The sequence below is a fragment of the Saimiri boliviensis genome, chromosome 10, assembly GCF_048565385.1.
Source record: "Saimiri boliviensis isolate mSaiBol1 chromosome 10, mSaiBol1.pri, whole genome shotgun sequence".
Lineage (NCBI taxonomy): Eukaryota > Metazoa > Chordata > Mammalia > Primates > Cebidae > Saimiri > Saimiri boliviensis.
The window spans coordinates 118,562,549-118,583,585 of record NC_133458.1 but is presented as its reverse complement, the minus strand read 5'-3'; the positions used below and the strand labels follow the sequence as shown (position 1 = coordinate 118,583,585).

General features: G+C 39.6%; 1 protein-coding gene across 7 annotated transcripts in view; it reads right to left on the bottom strand.

Annotated features, from left to right (window-relative positions):
• The window catches only part of ELMO1 (engulfment and cell motility 1), a 573,930-nt gene that overhangs the window by 412,920 nt on the left and 139,973 nt on the right, over positions 1 to 21,037 (bottom strand). For all 7 annotated transcript variants that reach the window (XR_012512236.1, XM_003930745.4, XM_010341311.3 and 4 more), the window contains exon 4: positions 20,629 to 20,701. Coding sequence is in view for 6 of the 7 variants with exons in the window: in XM_003930745.4 (XP_003930794.1) it covers positions 20,629 to 20,701 (73 nt within the window). In the remaining variant the exon portion in view is untranslated. The remainder of the gene's footprint in view (positions 1 to 20,628; positions 20,702 to 21,037) is intronic.

Below are 21,037 nucleotides of genomic sequence, written 5' to 3'. Positions count from 1 at the left end.
GCTCAAAAAGCTGTCCAGAACCATTCCCAGAAATGCACCTGCTCCAGCCCTAAGAGGAAGGGCCTAGCATGACAGGATGTCAGAAAGAAATCTTAGATAAATGGGATCAGGACTGAGAGTTGGAAGCAAACAAGGCACACACCAGAGAAAGAATGGGCTTGCACTTGCATTATATTCGAGGTTTTTTTCCCTCTATCTTCTCTCTTTTCACCTTTTTTTTTTTTTTTTTTTCTTTTTTGGCCAGGACTGAAATGACAATCTGAAGCTTTTCTGGAGGAGTTATCAGGGATACTAGATATCAAAGGAGAAGTTAAACAGTTCAAAGATTAAAAGCATTAAAAACTTATCTTCATCTTAGCTTACCGAATTAGCTTTTCTCCTTTGGCCCTGGACCACCCACGACACACTCTAGGCCTTGCCTCCAGAGCTGTTCATCTTCGGAAGGGACTAATATGACGTAGGCCTAAGCATAACTAAGACAGTGAGCAATTAGAAAAGCCACACTAATTCAATTAGGATGGCTGTTTTCCTGAAGAGCTGATCCCAAGATAATGACCAGAAAAAGCATTTATTTTATAGACTTACTCTCTGCCATGAATGTGGCTATCCAGATGAATTAAATAATTGGTATTAAAAGATGTATACTAAGTGAATTAAATGCCTTTTTCACATACCGGCTCTGTAATGAGATTTTGGTTTTTTACTATTAAAAAAATTCTGCTAAACAAGATAACATACATCAGAGAAACATTAGCTGACTTAAAAGGAAAGGCTCTTAGCAAAAGGCAAGATTTAGATAAAACTAAGTTCAAATCCAAGCTGTACACTAGTCATATACAATCATATTCAAATTATATAATCTCTGATAATTTTGTTAATCTGTAAAAGATGATAAACACATCTCAGTGTATTTACAAAAATTAATTAAGCTCAACAGAATTTCCTACATATGGAAACCACTCAATAAGAGGTACATAAATAGCTATAAACAATGGAAGTGCTTAAGAACAGGTACAATTTCTGATGGATACAAAATTCTGAGGTACTTAGGCATGTATCTTACCGAATATACATATAAAAACTTTAAGGGGAAAAATAGTTAAGCTCTGTTGAAAATGTTAAAGAATATTCTAGTAAATAGAAAGACACTGTTTTCACGGATGGGATAGTCAATATCTTTAACAAAGCGAATCCCCCCAAAATTAGTCCAGAAATTAACTTTAATCAAAATTCTAATAAGATTTGACAAGCACATGCTAAAATTCATATGGAGGAGTAAAAGGCAGAAGAAGGGTGATTTTGATGATGATGATGATGATGATGATGATGATAATGATGGAGAAGAGGAGGAAGATGAAGAGAAGAGGATCATGATGATGATGATGAAGCTGAAGAAGAGAAGAGAGAGAAAGAAAAAGGCGCAGGGCTTCATTCTACTAGAAATCTAGTGTTGTTACTCAGTTGGAAGCAATCAAAGCCGTATGGTAATGGAACAAAATAGAGAGAACCACACAGACCCCTATATTCACAGAACCTTGACATGTGACAGAAGTGACGGTGCAAATCATGGCAGTGGGAGATAGGTAATGAATAATGCAATAAACAGTGTTAAGACAACTGGCTGTCTCCATTAAAAAGACAAAATCAGATCTCCAACTAATACTCCCCTACACATACTTTCAAAATAGATTGATGACCTATATGAAAATCAAAACTTTCTAACTTTTGAAAGAAAACACAAGAGAATCTCTTTAAAATATATGGATAGAGAGAGTGCTTCTAAATAAAATGCAAAAAGCCCAGGTAACAAAGGAAAAAAAAAGGACACATCTGATTGATTAAAATGGTCTTATAAACCTCTGCTTGACAGAAGACAGAACAGAAAAGTTAAAACGGCTTTAGACTGGGTGGAAATTTAGAAAAAGAATCTGTTACCACATTGTATACACAACTCAAATTTATGACAATAAAATACTCCAAGCCCACTGTTGGACAAAGAATGCAAGCCAGTTTATAGCAGGGGAAAACTGACCAGATAATAAACACAGAAAAATATGCTCAGCCTCAGCAGGTGGAGAAATGCACACTAAAGACACATAGGCCAGGCATGGTGGCTCACGCCTGTATTCCCAGCTCTTTGGGAGGCCAAGGTAGGCAGATCAACTGAGGTCAGGAGTTTGAGACCAGCCTGACCAACATAGTGAAACCCCAATTCTACTAAAAATACAAACATTAGCAGGAATGGTGGTGTGTGTCTGCAGTCCCAGCTACTCAAGAGGCTGAGGCAGAAGAATCACTTGAACCAGGAAGTGGGAGGTTGCAGTGAGCCAAGATCGCACCACTGTGCTCCAGCCTGGGCTATAGGAATCAAACCCTATCACACACACACACACACACACACACACACACACACACACTGTTAAATTTAAAAACCTTTTTCTATCATAATTTCATTCCTTGGTTTCATAATATAACTTTACGTTTTCCACTAAGATTTTAATTAAATAACTTTAGTAGTCTATATCTTCTTTTTATATATAAAATTTAATTTCCTTTTGGTATCCTTAAGTAAATTTTGAACAGTTATTTGAACTAAGAGTTATCAGTTGTTACTACCTGACTTTTTGACACCATAAAATTTACATTCTTGAGTTTGTTATTTGATATTCTCTCTCATTTAGAGGGCATCTACCTTTTAAAATAATAGTAAAAGATTAATACCTTTTCAGAATCAATACAAATCTGGAACTATGTTTACATTGACTTCCCACTACAAGAACATCTCCCTGAGGTCTTCCTGATGTTTAATTCGTTGCACAAAATCCACTTTTCTACTCATTGGCTTGGGTTTTCTCTTTCATTGGGCCTGTAATCCCAGCTACTCAGGAGGCTGAGGCAGGAGAATCCCTTGAAAGCAGGAGGCAGAGGTTGCAGTGAGCTGAGATTCTGCCACTGCACTCCAGCCTGGGCAACAGAGTGAGACTCTATCTCAAAAAAAAAAAAAAAAAAAAAAAAAAAGAAGAAGTCCCGTAGTACCCTAGCCAGCTGGCTAACATTAGCCAGGCTATGCAAACAAGCAGTGATTGGGGTTCGGGAAATAGAAAAGCTGATAACTTGTGGGTGGGACCGCAAGCTAGTAGAACCACTTTGAAAAGCAGTAAAGTTGAGAATGATGTTCCCTCTAATCCAAAAGCTTTCTACGTTCTAGAGAAACTTTTAAATAGCCCCACACAAATACATGCATAGTACAGTATTCTTTGTGACACCAAAATTGAGGAAACAACTGACTCGCGGTTAAAAAAATGGATAAACCAACTGTGTTTCGTTTATGTCATGGGATATCATAAATTCATCTCAAAAATATTACATACATAATTCATCTCAAAAATATTACTCTGAGTGAAAAAATTAAATGCAAAAGTTACCTACAGTAGGATATCAATGCTTTAAATTTTAAAGCATAAAATAATTCTTGATATTATTCATAAACACATGTAGAAAACCTATAAAACATTCATGAGAATGATTTCAGGCTAGTAGTTACATCTAGGGAGAGAGGAATGGAAGGAAAGACAGAAAGAATGAGAGGGTAAGGCTTTAGTTATACTCGCAAGTTTTTGTTAAAGGTGATACAAAACAATAGGCAAAATGTTAACATCTATCAACATCTAGATGGTGGGCTATAAAAGCATCTGTCCCTTCATTTTTCATACTTTTTTGATATATTTGAAATATTATATGATTTATAAGTTTTTAAATTACTACTTAAATGAATTCTGATTTTCAAAAAACAATGTCACTAGCATAAAACTCATCTGTCTGAAATGAAAGTCATGGCTGGATTTCTTACATCTATGCATTACTTTGTAATGACAGAAAAATTAAAGATAAGCATACACTTTGAAACAATGTACTGACTATAAATTAGCCTTGCACAATCTTCTTCTTCCTTTCCCTGCCAACAATTACATTCTTAAAACAACCAAAATGCAGCCTTTTTAAAAAATGCCTATTAGTCAAGACAGTGGTTTCCAAATAATAGAACCCTTTTGTTCTAGAAGGATTAAAAAAAGCTCAGATAATACCTCAGAGACCAAATAGACAAAGAGGTATTGTATCAATATTAATATGTTTTATGAGCTTAGGTTTGTCAATGTATATTTTATTAAGGTTAATAGGCAGGAATAATGAGGCTTTTTATTAACATATAAAAACTCAATCTCTGATATTATAGATGATCATTATAATAATACAGAAAGCTTCCACAGTCAATGTGCTTTTGTGTGTTGTCGTCTTACTTAATGTGGAGGAAATGTGAATACGTTCCCAGGAGATATTTACCAGTTTTCCACTGCTGTATATTACCATAAACATAGGAGTTTAAAACAGCACAAATATATTTATCTTCACGCTTTCTATGAATCAGGAGTCTAGCACCTCGTAGCTGGGTTCAGGGTCTCGAGGGCGGAAATCAAGGTGTCAGTCAGCTGGGTCTTCATTTGAAATTCAGAGCCCTCTTCTATATTCACTCAGGTTGTGGTAGAATTCATTTCTTGTGATTACACAACTAAGATCACTTTTCCCTCTATTTCCTACTAGCTGTTGGCCAGGGACCACTCTCAGCTCTGAGAGAATGATCTCGGGGCCTTTCTCTGTACCTCTCTCCACAACATGGCAATTCACTATTTTCAGGGCCAAGAGGAAAACATCTTGTTAGTGCTTCACCTTCTTTTAAAAGCTATCTGATTAGGTCAGGCCCACCAAGATAATCTCCTTTTTGATTAATCCCAAATCAACTGATTAAAGATCTTAATGACACCTACAAAATTATTTTTTTTTTCTATTTACAGCATGCTTAACTGAGTATTTTATAATTTATTTTTTTTGTTATATTTTAAGTTCTGGGGTACGTATGCAGAATATGGAGGTGTGTTACATAGGTATACACGTGTCATGGTAGTTTGCTGCATCCATCACCCTGTCATCTACATTTCTCCTAATGCTATCCCTCCCCTAGCCCCCCAATCCCCTGCTGCCCCTCCCCTACCCCTCCCACCCCCTGCGGGCCCCAGTGTGTGATGTTCCCCTTCTGTGTCTATGTGTTCTCATTGTTCAATACCCACTTATGAGTGAGAACATGCAGTGTTTGGTTTTCTGCTCTTGTATGACACCTACAAATTCTTTTTGACATACCACTGTGACACAATCCCATGAGTGATAGCCCCTCTTATTCACAGGCCCAGATCACACTCAAGAGGCAGGGATTATACAGGTATATAACACTAGCGGCATGGGAATCTTGGGGCTATCTCAGAATTCTACCTACCATACACAGGACGTTAGTTATCAACACAGAGCATTAGCTGGGAATTGCTTTTAAGAGCTTACCTTGAAATGTCAAAAATCTTTCCAGATACTTGGACATTTATTTTATCATGCAAATTTGCATAAATCACATCTAATCTTAACTCTTGTTTCTTATAATAAATACTAGGAGTCAGGGAAAAAGTACTCAAAACTTACAAAAAAGAAGAAAATTCGGTTTTCATCTTCATTACACACCTGACATGCTCCCAAGCCAATATGCCTGAACTATCCCTAACCTTCCATGGGCCAAGGACACAGGTGCAGCAGCAGCATACTTTCTGAGATGACTTTTCTTGAGTTGGTGGATTCATGCTTGATTTAAGATAAAAGCAGTACAATCTTCCCAGTCAATGACACATTTTACAAGAAGTGTAAATGTATGCACAGCGGGAGGAGGAAAGTAAATGCTTTATTTATATTGAGGCCCTCTCAAAATCAACTTAGCCTGGCAGCTTAAGCTATAATAACAGTAATGAAGCTTGCCTTCACTGTGCTCCTATCCATTATCAGAATTTATGTTGATTGTTTTATTCATGTTTAAATCATTCAAAACAATATTTTTAAGTTTGTATAAGTCAACTCCTTCTGCAATTCCTGAAACACCTCTGAAAAGTGACGGAAATGGAGCTTTCTTCACTATAATAGAAAAGATCTTATTTCAGTGCCAATTCTGGCATTCAGAAGCTATGTGACCTAAAACTCCCAAATGTCTAAGACTACTGTGAATCCTAAAAGCTTAAATGAAATAACCCATCAAAGTGCCTGGCACCTAGGGGTTCCTCCATAAATGATGGCCAGATATACCTAGATGACACAATTTCTTTGACTCATCATTCAATGTCTATCAATATTTTATAAGGAAATAAACAAAGACTTATTTTAAAGAATGGACCCTCTAGCACTGTTTAAAAAAAGAGAGACAGAAGAGGAAGATAAACAATTTGAAAGTTCAAATGCAAAGAATACACAATTTAAGACTTCAATAATTAAATTTTTTTTTAAATTGCATTTTAGGTTTTGGGGTACATGTGAAGAACATGCAAGATTGTTGCATAGGTACACACATGGCAGTGTGGTTTGCTGCCTTCCTTCCCCTCACCTGTATCTGTCATTTCTCCCCATGCTATCTCTTCCCACCTCCCCACCCCCCCGACCCTCCCCCATTTCCCCCCAAGAGTTGAATTCTTTTCAATCATTAAGAAAGTTTGACAAATAGGAAGTATGACTCACTGAGGAATGACTACGGGCTAAGTGCCTTGCAAACTGTGTTGTTAGCATTACCTTGTTTAATCCTCATTATATAATGAAGTAGGCTGAGTATATTAACTAATATACTGTTATGATGTTATATAGTGTTATGATGGCTGCTATATATTAAGTTAAAGTCTAGAGCTGTAAAACAATGTGTATAATATTTTACATACTTGTAAAATACAAATACTTCTAGACTTAAATATGTTTGTAGTAGATAGAGTAGAATGTCATTGGTTTTCTCTAATAGGATTCTGATAATTTTTTTTTAAATTTACCTTTTTTTCTTCTAATATGTCTCGATATGCCTAGTCCATGTAAATGTTTTTTAAAGATACTTGAGATTTTTTATCTGTTTGCTTCAGAGCAACAGACACTGAAATAAGGAGGCTTTATACTAATTGCATCAAATCACTAACGGGGCACCTGATTTTTTAATATCTAAAAATCTAAACCTAACTACAATGCTGACATGTCTAAAGTTGCAAGACACGGGACATTTCAACATCAAAAAGGTGGAATAAAAGTAGGTGAACGGAGACTAGGAAGTTTTTTAAAAGATGGCTGATAACCCAATAAAGGAGATGCTAGTGAGAAAGAGATGGAGCAAAATAAGAATGAAGTCACAGAGAGAAGGAAAGGAAGGAAAAATAATATGAAGGAAAAGGACCAGGAGAGAGAGAGAAAAATAAGCATTAGGGAGCAGAGAAAGAATGAGAAACAAGAACAAATGTATCAGAAAAAAAACTACTGGAAGAGGAAGTTATCCTCTCCTACTTACCTCTTCATGAAATAAAAAATCTCAAGATTACAGTGAATCACTTTTAAAGTTCGTGTTTTGTAGTATTTCTCCCCTATAGGAGTTCAAAGCAAAAGAAGATTGTGCTTGATGACCGAGGTTGCCTTGACTTACGCCATTCCCAGAGACAAGAAAGGGCTACAATGTACCCACCCGCCCCTCTACAGTCCTTTCACTCAGTCAGAGCACCCAGTACAGCACCGCCTTGGAAAAATAAAGAATAGTTGCTGTTTTACAAGCGCAGCTGATGGCAACAAAACAGACACTTTCACTTTTTGACTTTAATCTCCAGACATGGCAAAGGTGGTGAATCCCAATTTTCCCAAAAGAAGAACATGTAAATATCAAAGCGCCAACTACATTCCCTCTGTATTTCTTGGTTTACACAATTATTGCTCCCCCTCCCCATGCTTAAAGGAAACAATAGATCTGTATCCTTTATGAATGGAGAAAATTGCTTCAGTGTTACTACTCTGTGTTTGTATAATGCACACTTTCTTCTATGTTCATTACTTTATCTTTCTGTTCTTCCTCTTAGTTTAAAAAGTTGAATAATTGCAAAAGCAAAAGACACAGTTTAATCTTTAGATAACTTCTGGAAAAGAGTATCTTTTTTCTAAAAGAGAAATGTAAAGAAATGATGGACAGTTTTATTAAAAAGCCTCCAGATTCTTTGCCACTCCTTCCATGGAAAGGAGGGGTCTATGTCTCACCTCCATTCCCCCATTTTTTTAAGAGGAGTATATTTTGCTATATTGCCCAGGCTGTAAGTGCAGTGGCTATTCACAAGTACAATCATAGTTCACCACAGCCTCCAGACACCTCAGTCCCCATAGCTGGGACAACAGGCATGAACTACTGCACCAAGCTATGTCTCATCCCCTCTAATCAGGACCGACTACTTGGACTGATACAGTACAGCAGAAGCAATCCTGTAAAATCTTTACGGCTAGGTCATAATGAGCCATGCAGCTTCTGTTTGATTCTCTTCAAACACTTGCTCTCTGGAAGTGCCCTCTTGTTGGAACTCCTCACAACATTGCCACCATGCTGTAGGAAACCCCAAGCCACATGGAAAAAACATATGTAGGGTATTCCAGTTCACCGTCCCAACCGGGCCCAGTCTTTGAGGCATCCAAGCCCAGAAGCCAGATATAAGTGAAGAAGAGGCTTCCAAGTGATTCTAACCTCCAGCTATTCATGTCTTCCCAGCTGTGACTCCAGACATCAAGAAGAGACAAGTCATTATAGGGATGGAAGATGTCATGTCCAAATCCTGGCCTGGAGAATCAGTGAGTATAGCTAATCATCTCTATTAAGAATGAATTTTTGGGCTGGGCACGGTGATTCAAGCCTGTAATCCCAGCAATTTGGGAGGCCGAGGCGGGTGGATCACAAGGTCAAGAGATCGAGACCATGGTGGTCAACATGGTGAAACCCCGTCTCTACTAAAAATACAAAAAATTAGCTCGGCATGGTGGCGCGTGCCTGTAATCCCAGCTACTCAGGAGGCTGAGACAGGAGAATTGCCTGAACCCAGGAGGCGGAGGTTGCGGTGAGCCGAGACCGCGCCATTGCACTCCAGCCTGGGTAACAAGCGCGAAACTCCGTCTCAAAAAAAAAAAGAATGAATTTTTGCTTTGTGTTACTACATTCGGGGTGTTTTTTGATGCGCCAATGATAATCAGAATGATGTGGATCAGAAAAAAACAATCAGACAATAAATTATTGTTGACTTGATTCAAATCACAGTGGAAAGAATGGGAATCTTGGGCCCTAATGTCACTGAGCGTCACCTCCAGGAAAGAGCTGCAGGCACACTACCTTTCCTGGGTGGAGATAAGTTCACTTTCCTCTTCTCTCTCCCCACTCTCCCCAGACTTTCTGCCCAACCTTCTACCTTTCTTCTATTTCTCCTTTTTTTTTTTTTTTTTGGTCTTTATCATGCCTGTCCCCTATTCCTGCCCTCGGGTCACCAGTTTATTTTCTTTTTTTTTTTTTTTTTTTTTTTGAGACGGAGTTTCGCTCGTTACCCAGGCTGGAGTGCAATGGCGCGATCTCGGCTCACCGCAACCTCCACCTCCTGGGTTCAGGCAATTCTCCTGCCTCAGCCTCCTGAGTAGCAGGGATTACAGGCACGCGCCACCATGCCCAGCTATTTTTTTTTTGTATTTTTAGTAGAGACGGGGTTTCACCATGTTGACCAAGATGGTCTCGATCTCTTGACCTTGTGATCCACCCGCCTCGGCCTCCCAAAGTGCTGGGATTACAGGCTTGAGCCACCGCGCCCGGCCACCAGTTTATTTTCATAGTAGATGTTCATTATTCCACTAAACAAATATTTATAGAGCACTGTGCTAGACACTGGGATAATCAAAGGGAGGAATTCTAGCTTTGTTTCTGACCTTGTAGAGCAAAGAATATAATACAGTGTTTTTCCAACTGTGGAACACAACCATCAGTAGTCATAAAAATCATCCTGATAGGTTCTAGAAAATACTTTAAAAATAGAAAACAGACTAAAAACAACAACAAAAAGGTATTACAAGTAGTGAAGCCACTATTTTTTTGTGGATATTTTATTTACCCTTGACACACAAACACAAAAAAATATACGAAATGTATATTTCAAAACTTTGAGAAACATAATCTGATTGCCATTCAAAAATAAATCTCATTTTAGAAGTATAAAAAAACATGAGTAGGAGTGTGCCTAGAAGATCTGCAACTAAGTTTCTGGTCTTGAAACAAATTATAAGAATCACACAGCCATTCTTGGAACTAATCTTCTCTACTAATAATAGTTTTTGCTTTTCACCGTAGTTTGGTTTGGAAAAAGTGTTCTGGTGTTTTTAGAGTCATTTTTGGAGGAACCCCATGTGTCACTCATTCTGCATCTGAGCATTACACAGTTAAATGTTTCAGTACTTGAGTCAATCTATTCATTAGTTTAATAGCTGAACTGGAGAACATGGAATTATCATGACCTCTGGCATTTGTCTTTGCCTGCAATTCTAGAAGCAGTCACATTTACCAAGCATAAGCTAGGGAGTCTAAGCTACAAAGTTAGCTGCCTGTGTAATTATCTTGTTATAGCCTCTATCCAACAGTCAGTGGTAAACATTAAATAACATGTCATAAAACCCACCAACATCTGAGTAATGCTGGTGGTGGTCGCTGCTCTGCTCTTCCGAGCTCCCTCTCATTTAGGTGACTCAACCTAAGCTATTTCTTTTTTTAATCCTGAAATAAGTATATATGATTTCAAGTCCTCTCTAGAGGTAACATACCAAATGATTTAAAATGATAGCTACCATCCAGGTCCCAAACTCTAATTAGAAAAGTCTAAACCTACCCAAAAATGTTTTTAGAGACAACTTCAGAAAGTCTACTGCCAATTTAGCGTGAGTCACTATAAGCAAAGACACCAGGGCAGAAGACGGGTGATGTTGATGGAAAGAAGAATGGCTGGGTGAAGCCCAACGCCAGGGCTGGATAGCTCCTAGGGGAGGTCAGGACAATCAGAAGGAAGATAGAGAGAGACAGAGAGAGAGAGAGAGAGAGAGAGAGAGAGAGAGAGAGAGAGAGTGTGTGTGTGTGTGTGTGTGTGGAGGCTGGGAGTGGTACCTCATGCCTGTAATCCCAGCACTTTGGGAGGCTGAGGGGGGCAAATCACTAGAGGTCAGGAGTTCAAGACCATCCTGGCCAATATGGCGAAATCCTGTCTCTACTAAATATATATAAATTAGCCAAGCGTGGTACTGCATGCCTGTAATCCCAGCTACTTAGGAGGCTGAGGCAGACAATCTCTTGAACCCAGGAGGTAGAGGTTGCAGTGAGCCAGGATCCCACCACTGCACTCCAGCCTCGGCAACAGAGAGACACTCCATCTCAAAAAAAAAAAAAAAAAAAAAACGGGGCAGAGGCAGTGTAAGAGTAGTACATACCATTCCCTCCCTCTCCTAATCAATATCCCAGAAGTCAAATACCCAGACATGTTCCATGGCCATCACCCTGTCCTTGGTGCGACCTTACTGTATCTACTGAATTGGAAAATATCTAATTTGTTCTTAAAGTAAATGTTAATACTATTAATAATCCTTTGGCCTCCTGACTTGGAAAAACCTAAAATGTCATGGGGTGGGGACAGGGAGAAAGTAAAAAGCTCTTGGTTCACAGTTTCCATGTTGCGAGCAAACTAGAAAATGGCATATTTCAGTTTTTTCCCCATTTGCCAAAATTGTTGCTCCAACTTTTGTTTTAAGCGGCTTGCTTTCACCATATGTACACAGAATTCTGACTGCAAACAGTTGCATTCAATTGTTCCTTGGTTATTGGAAAATGTGTCACCACAGTAGAGTGTGACTGTGCAAAGCGTTTCCTTCATTTAATGAAAAAGCATGTCGGGGGTGGGGAGAGAATATCAGCAAGGTTTCTAAGTCAGTGCCCATGTTTTCCTTCACAGAAACTCTAAAGTTTTATGTGTATGTAAGCTGACAATTCTCTCTACTCTTCTGTGATGCTGCTCCCACAGAGCTGACTGCCTGAAATAAAGAACTGAAGACGGGTGAGCCTCGTGAATATTAATGGACCCTAGCCTGGGGTGAAATAAAGTAAAACTCACTTTCTCAAAATTGAACAATAACATAATTTTGCGTACATTATCTCACAAACACCATTTGGTTCTTAGATGATATTATTTTGCTATAATGAGAACAAAAGTGATAATACTTTGAAATTGTATTACTGCTTGATCATCTGCATAGTAATGGTTTATTTGTATATTATAAGGGACCAGAGGGTCTCTGTTACTTATTTTCCTCCCTCTCACTATTGCTGTAAATTGGAGATAAATTCCTACAGCTGACCAAGTTCTCTGAAATAGATCATTCATTCTAAATAGGGGATTCTAAATAAATAGCTCATTTATTCTAAATCATGGGCTTTTTAAATTGTATTTTGGGGGGGTGGGGAGATACAAGTAAATTTATCTAGGGGTTCTCTACCATTTGTTATTCCTGATAGAGAAAAAACAAGAGATTTTTGTAAATTTATGTCCTGCTGAATATCATTTTGTGAAATCGCATGAATCTTTTAAGAATTTCTGGTCAATATCCAACACAGTACAGATATTATATGTGTACGTGTGTGTGTATGCATGTGTGAAGCACATATTGCTTTGAAAAAGGTAATTAATCAGTTGTTGTAGACTGAAAGCCAAACTAAACTTTTTAACACCATTTTAAGACTCTAAGAGGAACATTAAGATTTATTTATTCTCTCTACAATTTCTCCACTGTGAGTAATCTGAACGTGTATGTGCATCTTCTGGTAATTGAATCAACCAACATCATACATAATTTATTAAGCAACTAAGTGTACTATTATCTTACAAAAAAAAACTATGTAACCCAAAACCCACAATCTTTTAATACCTACATATTATATTCACAGAACCATGTGAAACAGAGCTGGAATATATAGTGTTTAATTATAAAGTACTTGGAATATTGCTGAAAGGAAAACATAAATCAGCACAGAAATAGTTAAATAACAGTTCAAGGCAACAATAAAGAAATGTAGGTCTTCATCAGTGAACCCTGAGAGAGAAAGAACTAGAAAGACAATAATACCTATAGCAGCAGACAGTAGGGGTAGAGATTTATAAGAGGACTGAATTAAGAAACGAATCTCCAAAACTGGGGCTAGTTATGTTAGGCAAGAAGCAAGGGTTTCTTCCAGCTCAAGCAATTTAGGATTGATAGGAAGAGAATGAACTGTTGTCCTGAAATGGCAATTATTTAAATGGCATTGCTTCTAGGTATATGTTTGTTTCTAAGATTCAGCTCTCGAAGCAAGGAGTATGTCATTTCATCTCTTTATCCTCAGCACCTAGTCTAGTACCTGAAATCTAATAGGAGGGAGATAAAGGCAACTCAATTCCAGGTTAGTAAAGCTACATAAAGGAGACACATCAAGGTATATTTAAAGAACACATAGCAGTTTGGCTAAAATTGAAGGAACAAGAGAAAGAATAAAATTGAAAATGCTGACTCGTGACACACCTTGACCTCTGGCTTAAGAAAGAAGGCTGGACTTCATTCTCTGTTGGCAACAGTGGAAACGAATCAGAATGACACCCTCAGCTCAGGGAGTGCACGGGGAGCCTGTGCCTACAAGCCAGTATGAATTCAAAATACAGTTTTTCATCTCATGCAGGAACAAAGGATCCAGAGGCTGCTCACTTTCCAATGGAAAGTGTTTGAGCTTAGTACTAGGACCAGCTGTACTTGTTAAAGATCCCTGAACCTCAGCCTCAAGCTACTGAATCAGAATCTCTAAATTTGGAGCCAAAATCTACATTTAAGGCCGAGAGCTACTGCTTTGGAAGAAGAAAATACTGTAGGTGGAAATACCATAGCTTTGATATTGAAAAAATAAAGCACTACGGAACTCTATGAATATTCTAAAAACCATTGTATTGTACGCTTTACATGGGTAAATTCTAGGGTGCATAAATCTTACCTCAATTATGATGTAAAAAAAAAAAAAAAGTAGAACAGTTCATATCCTAGTCAATTTTTTTTTTTTTTTTGAGACGGAGTCTCGTTCTGTCACCCAAGTACTGTGCAGTGGTGAGATCTCGGCTCACTGCAACCTCTCCGTCCCAGTTCAGTTGATTCTCCTGCCTCAGCCTCCCAAGTAGCTGGGGACTACAGGAGCATACTGCCACGTCCAGCTAATTTTTTGTATTTTTAATAGAGGCAGGGTTTCACCCTGTTGCCCAGGCTGGTCTCAAAGGCCTGAGCTCAGACAATCTGCCCACCTCAGCCTCCCAAAGTGCTAGGATTATAGGTGTGAACCACTGTACCTGGCCCCTAGTCAAAAGATTTTTTAAGGTGCACAGAATCATATGATCAAATTATAAACCACGAGAACAGTATGGGGGAAACTACCCCATCATTCAGTTATCTCCTACTAGGTCCCTCCCACAACACGTGGGAATTATGAAAGCTATAATTTGAGATTTGGGTGGGGACACAGCCAAATCATAACAGGCAGGATCATTTTTCTCCACCCATTCTTGCCTATGGACTTGCAGGAGGAAGAGCAAGAAGAGCTAACCCGGGGATGCTGGTGCATCTTGCTGTGGCAGCCACAGTGATTCCTGTTGATCAGATCCAGAGTCCTTTACCAAAGGCAGCAGGAAAGGGAATGTTGCATAGGGTATTTGACTGGTTCAGGAAATTGACAGCTTTCCTGGGCTTGAGTTCACTCAAATTAAAATGCCTGCCCTAGAGAAAGCTCTTTGATTGAGAGTAACAAAGACAAGCATAAAGTGATTTATGCAAAGGGGTGGAGACTGAAAAGCCACAGCAGGTCTCTCAGAAAGATGCAAAGCCAGGAAACACAGAAACCAGAGCTGGGAATGAGGACTGAAGGCTTTTCCCTGTCCATCCCTCCCAGGCCTTCATCCCTGCTTACATCTAGGTCTCAGTCCTTACTGGAGACTGGGATTATTCTGCTTACTTAGAGTTGGATATACTAAAGCGTGACAGTTTACAAGTCCAAGGGAGTACACAACCCTGGCTGCCAGGGATTCTGGGAGGCTCAGAGGCTGTCTGAAAACCCAGAGCACTTAGGAAGTGGGAAGGACAAAGAAGGGGGTACCCCCAAAACAACCCCACTTCCTTACCAAAAGTTGCTGGGGTCAGCTTTGCAGAGGAGGCCTGGATGAAGCTTAGCTTATTTCTGTGATTACAAGATAAGGAATTTATCTAAATAAGATATTAGTGATACATCACTATACTTCATACATGCTACAGTAGGTCTCAGTAGGAAGGGAGTATCATCCTGCAATCAAAATAAAACCTCAATTACCCACCAGCATACAACCAACATCATCATGGCTTTCTCCATCGTGCTCTATGCATTCTGGAGAAGCACCTCCATGCACGCTTAGGGTTAGGGATGACAAGGCAATTTTCCTGTCTGCCTAAAAAGAACAGTATTCATGCAATCACACTGCCCTAGGCAGCTATACAATCCATGTCAAAGGCAAATATAAATGCACTTTGTGAAGCCCTAGTGAGTGGAGGGTTACCTGTTACAACTTCCTCCAAGTTACCCTCAGAAGGAATAAGGAAGCCACAGACTGAAGCCGGTAACTGGTGTTCATAGTCTGTAACTTCCTGTATTTATTGTTTTTGAGGCAGTTACCATCAGGATCACTGGTTTGATAACAGGGATGCCCAAAGAAAGAGCATCATAACCAAACTGGGGCTGAGGTAGTGGTACACAGGGTTTCCCAGAGATGGCATAGAGAGCTCTGAAGTCAGACCACATGGGTCCGAGTCTCGGCTTGGCCACTTCTGATCTTTACAACCCATACAAGTTATTGAGTAACCTCTCTGTCTCACTTTCCTGGTAAAATGAAGATACCAATACCTGCGTCACTGGATTGTGATGAGGGTCATAAACTAACAACGCTTAGTGCTGTCTCAATATAATTATTTATTTTATTTTACTTTTGTTTATTCATTTATTTATTTTTTGAGATGGAGCCTTGCCTGTTATCCAGGCTGGAGTGCACTGGCATGATCTTGGCTCACTGCAACCTCTGCCTCCCAGGTTCAAGCAGTTCTCTGCCTCAGCCTCCCAAAATGCTGGGATTACAGGCATGAGCCACCCCACCTGACCAGAATTCATATTCAAAAGACAAATTCCATTTAAACATACTTTCATTTACCATTTTTTATTCTTTCTCTCTTTCTTTCCTGGACATCACTACGAAATAGTTAAGTTTCTGGAGCAGAATTTGAACTTGTGCATCACTGAATCTTAACTTTCTCTGAGGAGAAAGCAATGCTTCTGCTGAATGCTGCTTAACATGACCCACTGCAAAGAAAACCTCAGTTAATGGCCTAACAAGCAAAGAAAGAATATATATATTAAAAAAAGGGGGGGGGGTGTGCTTGGAGAACATGAGAAAAACAAGGAAGGTGCCTTCCAGAGGATCTTAGGAGAGAAGCACAAGCATCCACCAACTATTTCTATTGGATTGTTTAGCCAGGCTAGAGAATTTTTTTTTTTTTTTCTGAAATTACAGGTGATTTTTATCTTCAGCAAAAATACAGAGATCATCTCCTGTATAAGGGAAAATCAGTAACTAACAGCAATGCACAAGTTTCAAAATGAGTCACTGGTTACCATGGTGATGCAAAATATTACCTAACGACTCACTGGGCTGTAAGTAACCAAGATGATGCTAAATACATTATTTTTAAAATGGGGGCGGGGGGGAAGTCTCAATTTTTAGGAATACTTGTAAGGAACTAGAAGGACCTAAGCAGCAGACTGAAGGCAACCCAGGATCGACGCTGTGGAGCCAGGAGTCACTGTCATCTCCCGCTCTGTGCATGCCGAGCTCTGTGACACATGCACACCCACAGCTGTGCCCAGTGACAGCTGCAGGAGGAAGAGCAATGACATTGTATTTACAAACAAAGAACTATGATAGGGAAGATGAGTCTTCTCACTCCCTAAACTCTTCATAAGACAATAATCTCTGCTACAGCCCACTGAAGATGAAAAACTCCGTGACAGACTTCGGTGGCCAGTCCTTTATAAACTCAACTTCAAGAATGTCCTCAGGTAAAACAAGATTCCCAGAAAATAACTAAAATGCATCGTAAAATAATTTTCCCCATTCTCAATAGTTTGAATGTTCTGAGTAGATATGAATTTTAATTAGGAAGAAAGCATAACCATTATATGATGTTAATAATTTTTAAATCATGCCAAGAAATGGCAGCACACAAACACATTTCTATATACTTTGTTTTTTGTTGTTCATTTGTTTGTTTTTGAGATGGAATCATGCTCTGTCACCTAGGTTGGAGTGTCATGGTACAATCCTGGATCACCGCAATCTCCACTACCCTGGTTCAAGTGATTCTCCTGCCTCAGCCTCCTGAGTGGGATTACAGGTGCACGCCACCACACCCAGCTAATTTTTGTATTTTTAGTAGAGACGCGGTTTTGGCATGTTGGCCATGCTGGTCTTGAACTCATGACCTCAGGTGATCCACCTGCCTCAGCCTCCCAAAGTGCTGCGATTACAGGTATGAACCACCGCACCCAGCCCGCATTCCTAAATCGAACTTTATGCACAACTTCTGGAGAGAGGGCATAATGTCTTGTACACATAGGTTCCAGCTCTTTAGAAAACAGGCTCCAGGGTTGTTTCTCCCAGTGGTTCTAGGTAGGCAATATCAGACTGCCCAGACGATGCCTTAAAAATAAAAACTCTCAGACCATATCCAAGGCCCACTCACTCTGAGTCTCTGGGGTTGGGATCTAAAGCCTTACATTTTTGAAAGATTCTCTATGCAATGCTTATATTCTCTATGAAGTCTGAGAACCTCATCTTTAGTAAACTCCACTGCACTAAAGTCTCCAGACAACAGTGACAGAAGACAGGACAGCCACTGGGAGACATCTGTCAGCACAGATTATTCAGAGCCAAGTCTATTCATGACTCAGCAGCTTTTTGACCACAACCCAAAGTAAATCACCAGTGTGATCTACATGTATTATATATGTGGATAGGTGGAAAAAATATTTCACAAGCAACACAGAATATATACTCTGACCTAATCTACTCTACTGTGTTCCAGTGTTTAATGCTCTGGTAACTAACTGAATTGATTTCACTACCCACTAACTGTAATGAATAAATTAATGGTGATACCTTTGACTGCTAACATTTAATGTGGATTTCTATATTACCTCTTCAATCTCACAAATAACAGCATGCAAATTATATAGATGTAGTATAAAATAAATGAAAAATATTAAGAAACTGAAGCAAAGGGAAAATAAAGACAGGCAACTAAACGTTTATGAAATAAGTCAAAGGAATCAAAGGTAAACTTAATAAATATAAGGCATGCCAGGAAATAGAGTTCACTTGTTAACTCCCAGCTTTTTTTTTTTTTTTGAGATGGAGTCTCACTCTGTCACCCAGGCTGGAGTGCAGTGGCACAATCTCAGCTCACTGCAACCTCTGCCTCCCAGGTTCAAGTGTTTCTCCCACCTGAGCTTCCCGAATAGCTGGGATTAGAGGCACTCACCACCATACCTGGCTAATTTTTAAGTAGAGATGGGGTTTCACCATGTTGGCCAGGCTTGTCTCAAACTCCTGACCTCAAATGATCCACCCTGGTCAGCCTCTCTAAAAGCCGGGATTACAGGCATGAGCCACCACACCTGGCCCAGTTCCCAGCTTTCTAGCAATCAATGTGCAGAAGGAAACAGCATCAGTTACAAAATCCCCAGTGTTCATCTGGGAAGAACAAAGCAATTTCTGAGAAGCATTCAGGCCTCTCCAGTCCCTCTCCTGCTGAATGTCCTCCCTTCCTCTTTGGGGTAGGGCAAGGGAGTCTTAAGTTGAAGTAGGACCCTTGTTACTGCCTCCACCTTCTACCACTGCCTAATTTATGGATACAATTCCAGTCACTCTAGGGACTACTCACTGGGACAGACAAAGCCTGCAGTGAGGGGATGTGTTTTCTTTCCGGGTCCACAAGGGAGCATAGTTTTAGGGGCAAGAACTTCCTAGTGTCATGCCCCCCTCCCATCTCTCTCCATCCGGGAGATTTAATGGTTTGTGTTTAAATTTCGCCAGGCGGGGGAAGAAACTAAGAGTCAATCACTCCAGCGGAAGTTCTAAGGAACTCCTTTCATTGGCCTGGGGCCTTAGAGAAGGTGGGGGTTCCTCCCAGGCTAAAAGTCCCCTTCTTCCACACCCCTTTGGACTCTATGTTTGGGTCCCCTTCAACGAACACTCCCTTTGTGGAAACCATCTTTCTTGCTCCTGGACTTTCCCTCTGGAGTCCCCTTCCACACTCTCTCTGGAAGCCGGTTTTCCCCTCCTGGATTCCATCTTTCTGAATTCTCTCACTCAGTGTGAGAGTTAGCTGTTTCTTTCTCTCTCCTTCTCCTGCTTCTCGCTCTTTAAATAAATCACTTTCTACAAACACTTTTGAGTCCAACCTTCACTGCACACTGTGCCATGGTCCCCTTTCTCATTCTTGAGAGGGCAGGAGACCAAGAACCTGGAGAAACGTCCTCTCAGGGGAGCTGAGGGCACCCTCAACCCCAATATTACAGCAGGACGCTGAAGCCTGAGGCCACCTGATTGTCCCTCCTTCAAGAGCAATTCGTATTCATTTCTGTTACAGCACTGGCCACCTTGTTATAGTGACAGCTGTTCATGGAGCTGTTCCTTCCCTCCCTGCTGACCCCACAAGATGATCAGTTTCATGAAGAGAAAACTGGTTCAAATGCACTTCAGCGAACTCTCCCTAAAGTGGTGTTGGATGAAAAACTATTGTGGAAATTTCCAAAAGACAAAAATCATAGAAGCACAAAAATCTAAACTTGCTTCTTGTAGAATCAAGCATGAAGCATTAGTCTAACCACTTGTCCTCAGTGATTCAGTTTCAAACCTGTTAACCAAAGCCAGTGTTTTTATATCCCAGGTTAGTCTTAAGGAAGAAATCTGCAAACAGATGTAATGTGCATGGCTCAGTTCCTGGTACACAGTATATACTCAACAAATTCCAGTGTGCCCTTCCTCTATCAGGGATCTTGTACATATTAATTTTACTTGCTCCCAGGGCCATTGCTGTCTTCACAAATCCCTCCTTCTCCTTTGATCTTGTTAAAAAGAGTGAAAATCACCCAAGAAGAGAGCTGGGTTTCCACAATTCATAGAACACTCTTAGTGCCTACATACATAATGCCACATTTGAAAAGGTTTCTTCTCATTATTTCAAGTACTTTAAGCAAGGGTTAAAGGCTACTTTGGAAAAAAAAAATCTGAGAAAGGAAAGCCCAACTAAGTTATTAAGTATCAAATAAATTCTTTAACCAGGCAGTAAGAAACAGAGATAACATATTCACTGTTAGCAGGCAATTGCAGTTGCTAAAGAAGACAAGAAACATATTTGCTCTTTACTCTTGAGCCGCTAAATACCATCTTGTGGATACTAAAGTAGCAGTTATTTGCTTTACAGACCCTGTTTTCATGGATAGTAGAGACCTAAAATTTAGACCAGCATGTCTAGTCCTGAACAGAGGAAACATCAGTCATGATTTACTTTCCTTCAATATGAGTCCCAGATGAAATAATGTGGATGACCTACCTTTTCTGTGATATAGAAGTTGGAGCTATCGGCATGCTGCAGTGCAAAATATTCATGGTTGGCAAGAGACCACCTTAAAAATACAAGCATATACTGATTAGAAAAACAACAGTGGCCGTTTTCATTTTTGTAACTGTTTAGTGTTAGATGAACTAAATATCCTGTGATTGGAATTGGACCAATCCCAACATATACCACAAAGCAGTCCTGAGGCAAAATGACTTTAGCCTACCCTTCATTATGCTGAGACCAATCATTTCACGTGTGGGCTGTCTAGACCTTATGCTAAGCCTACTGCTCACCTTTAAGCATTTTATCTTCAAGGATTGGTGTGGGAGATTTAAATACAGATATTTACAGTTCTACTTATTTTGAGGGATTGAAGCAAAGAAAAAAAAAAGAAATGCAA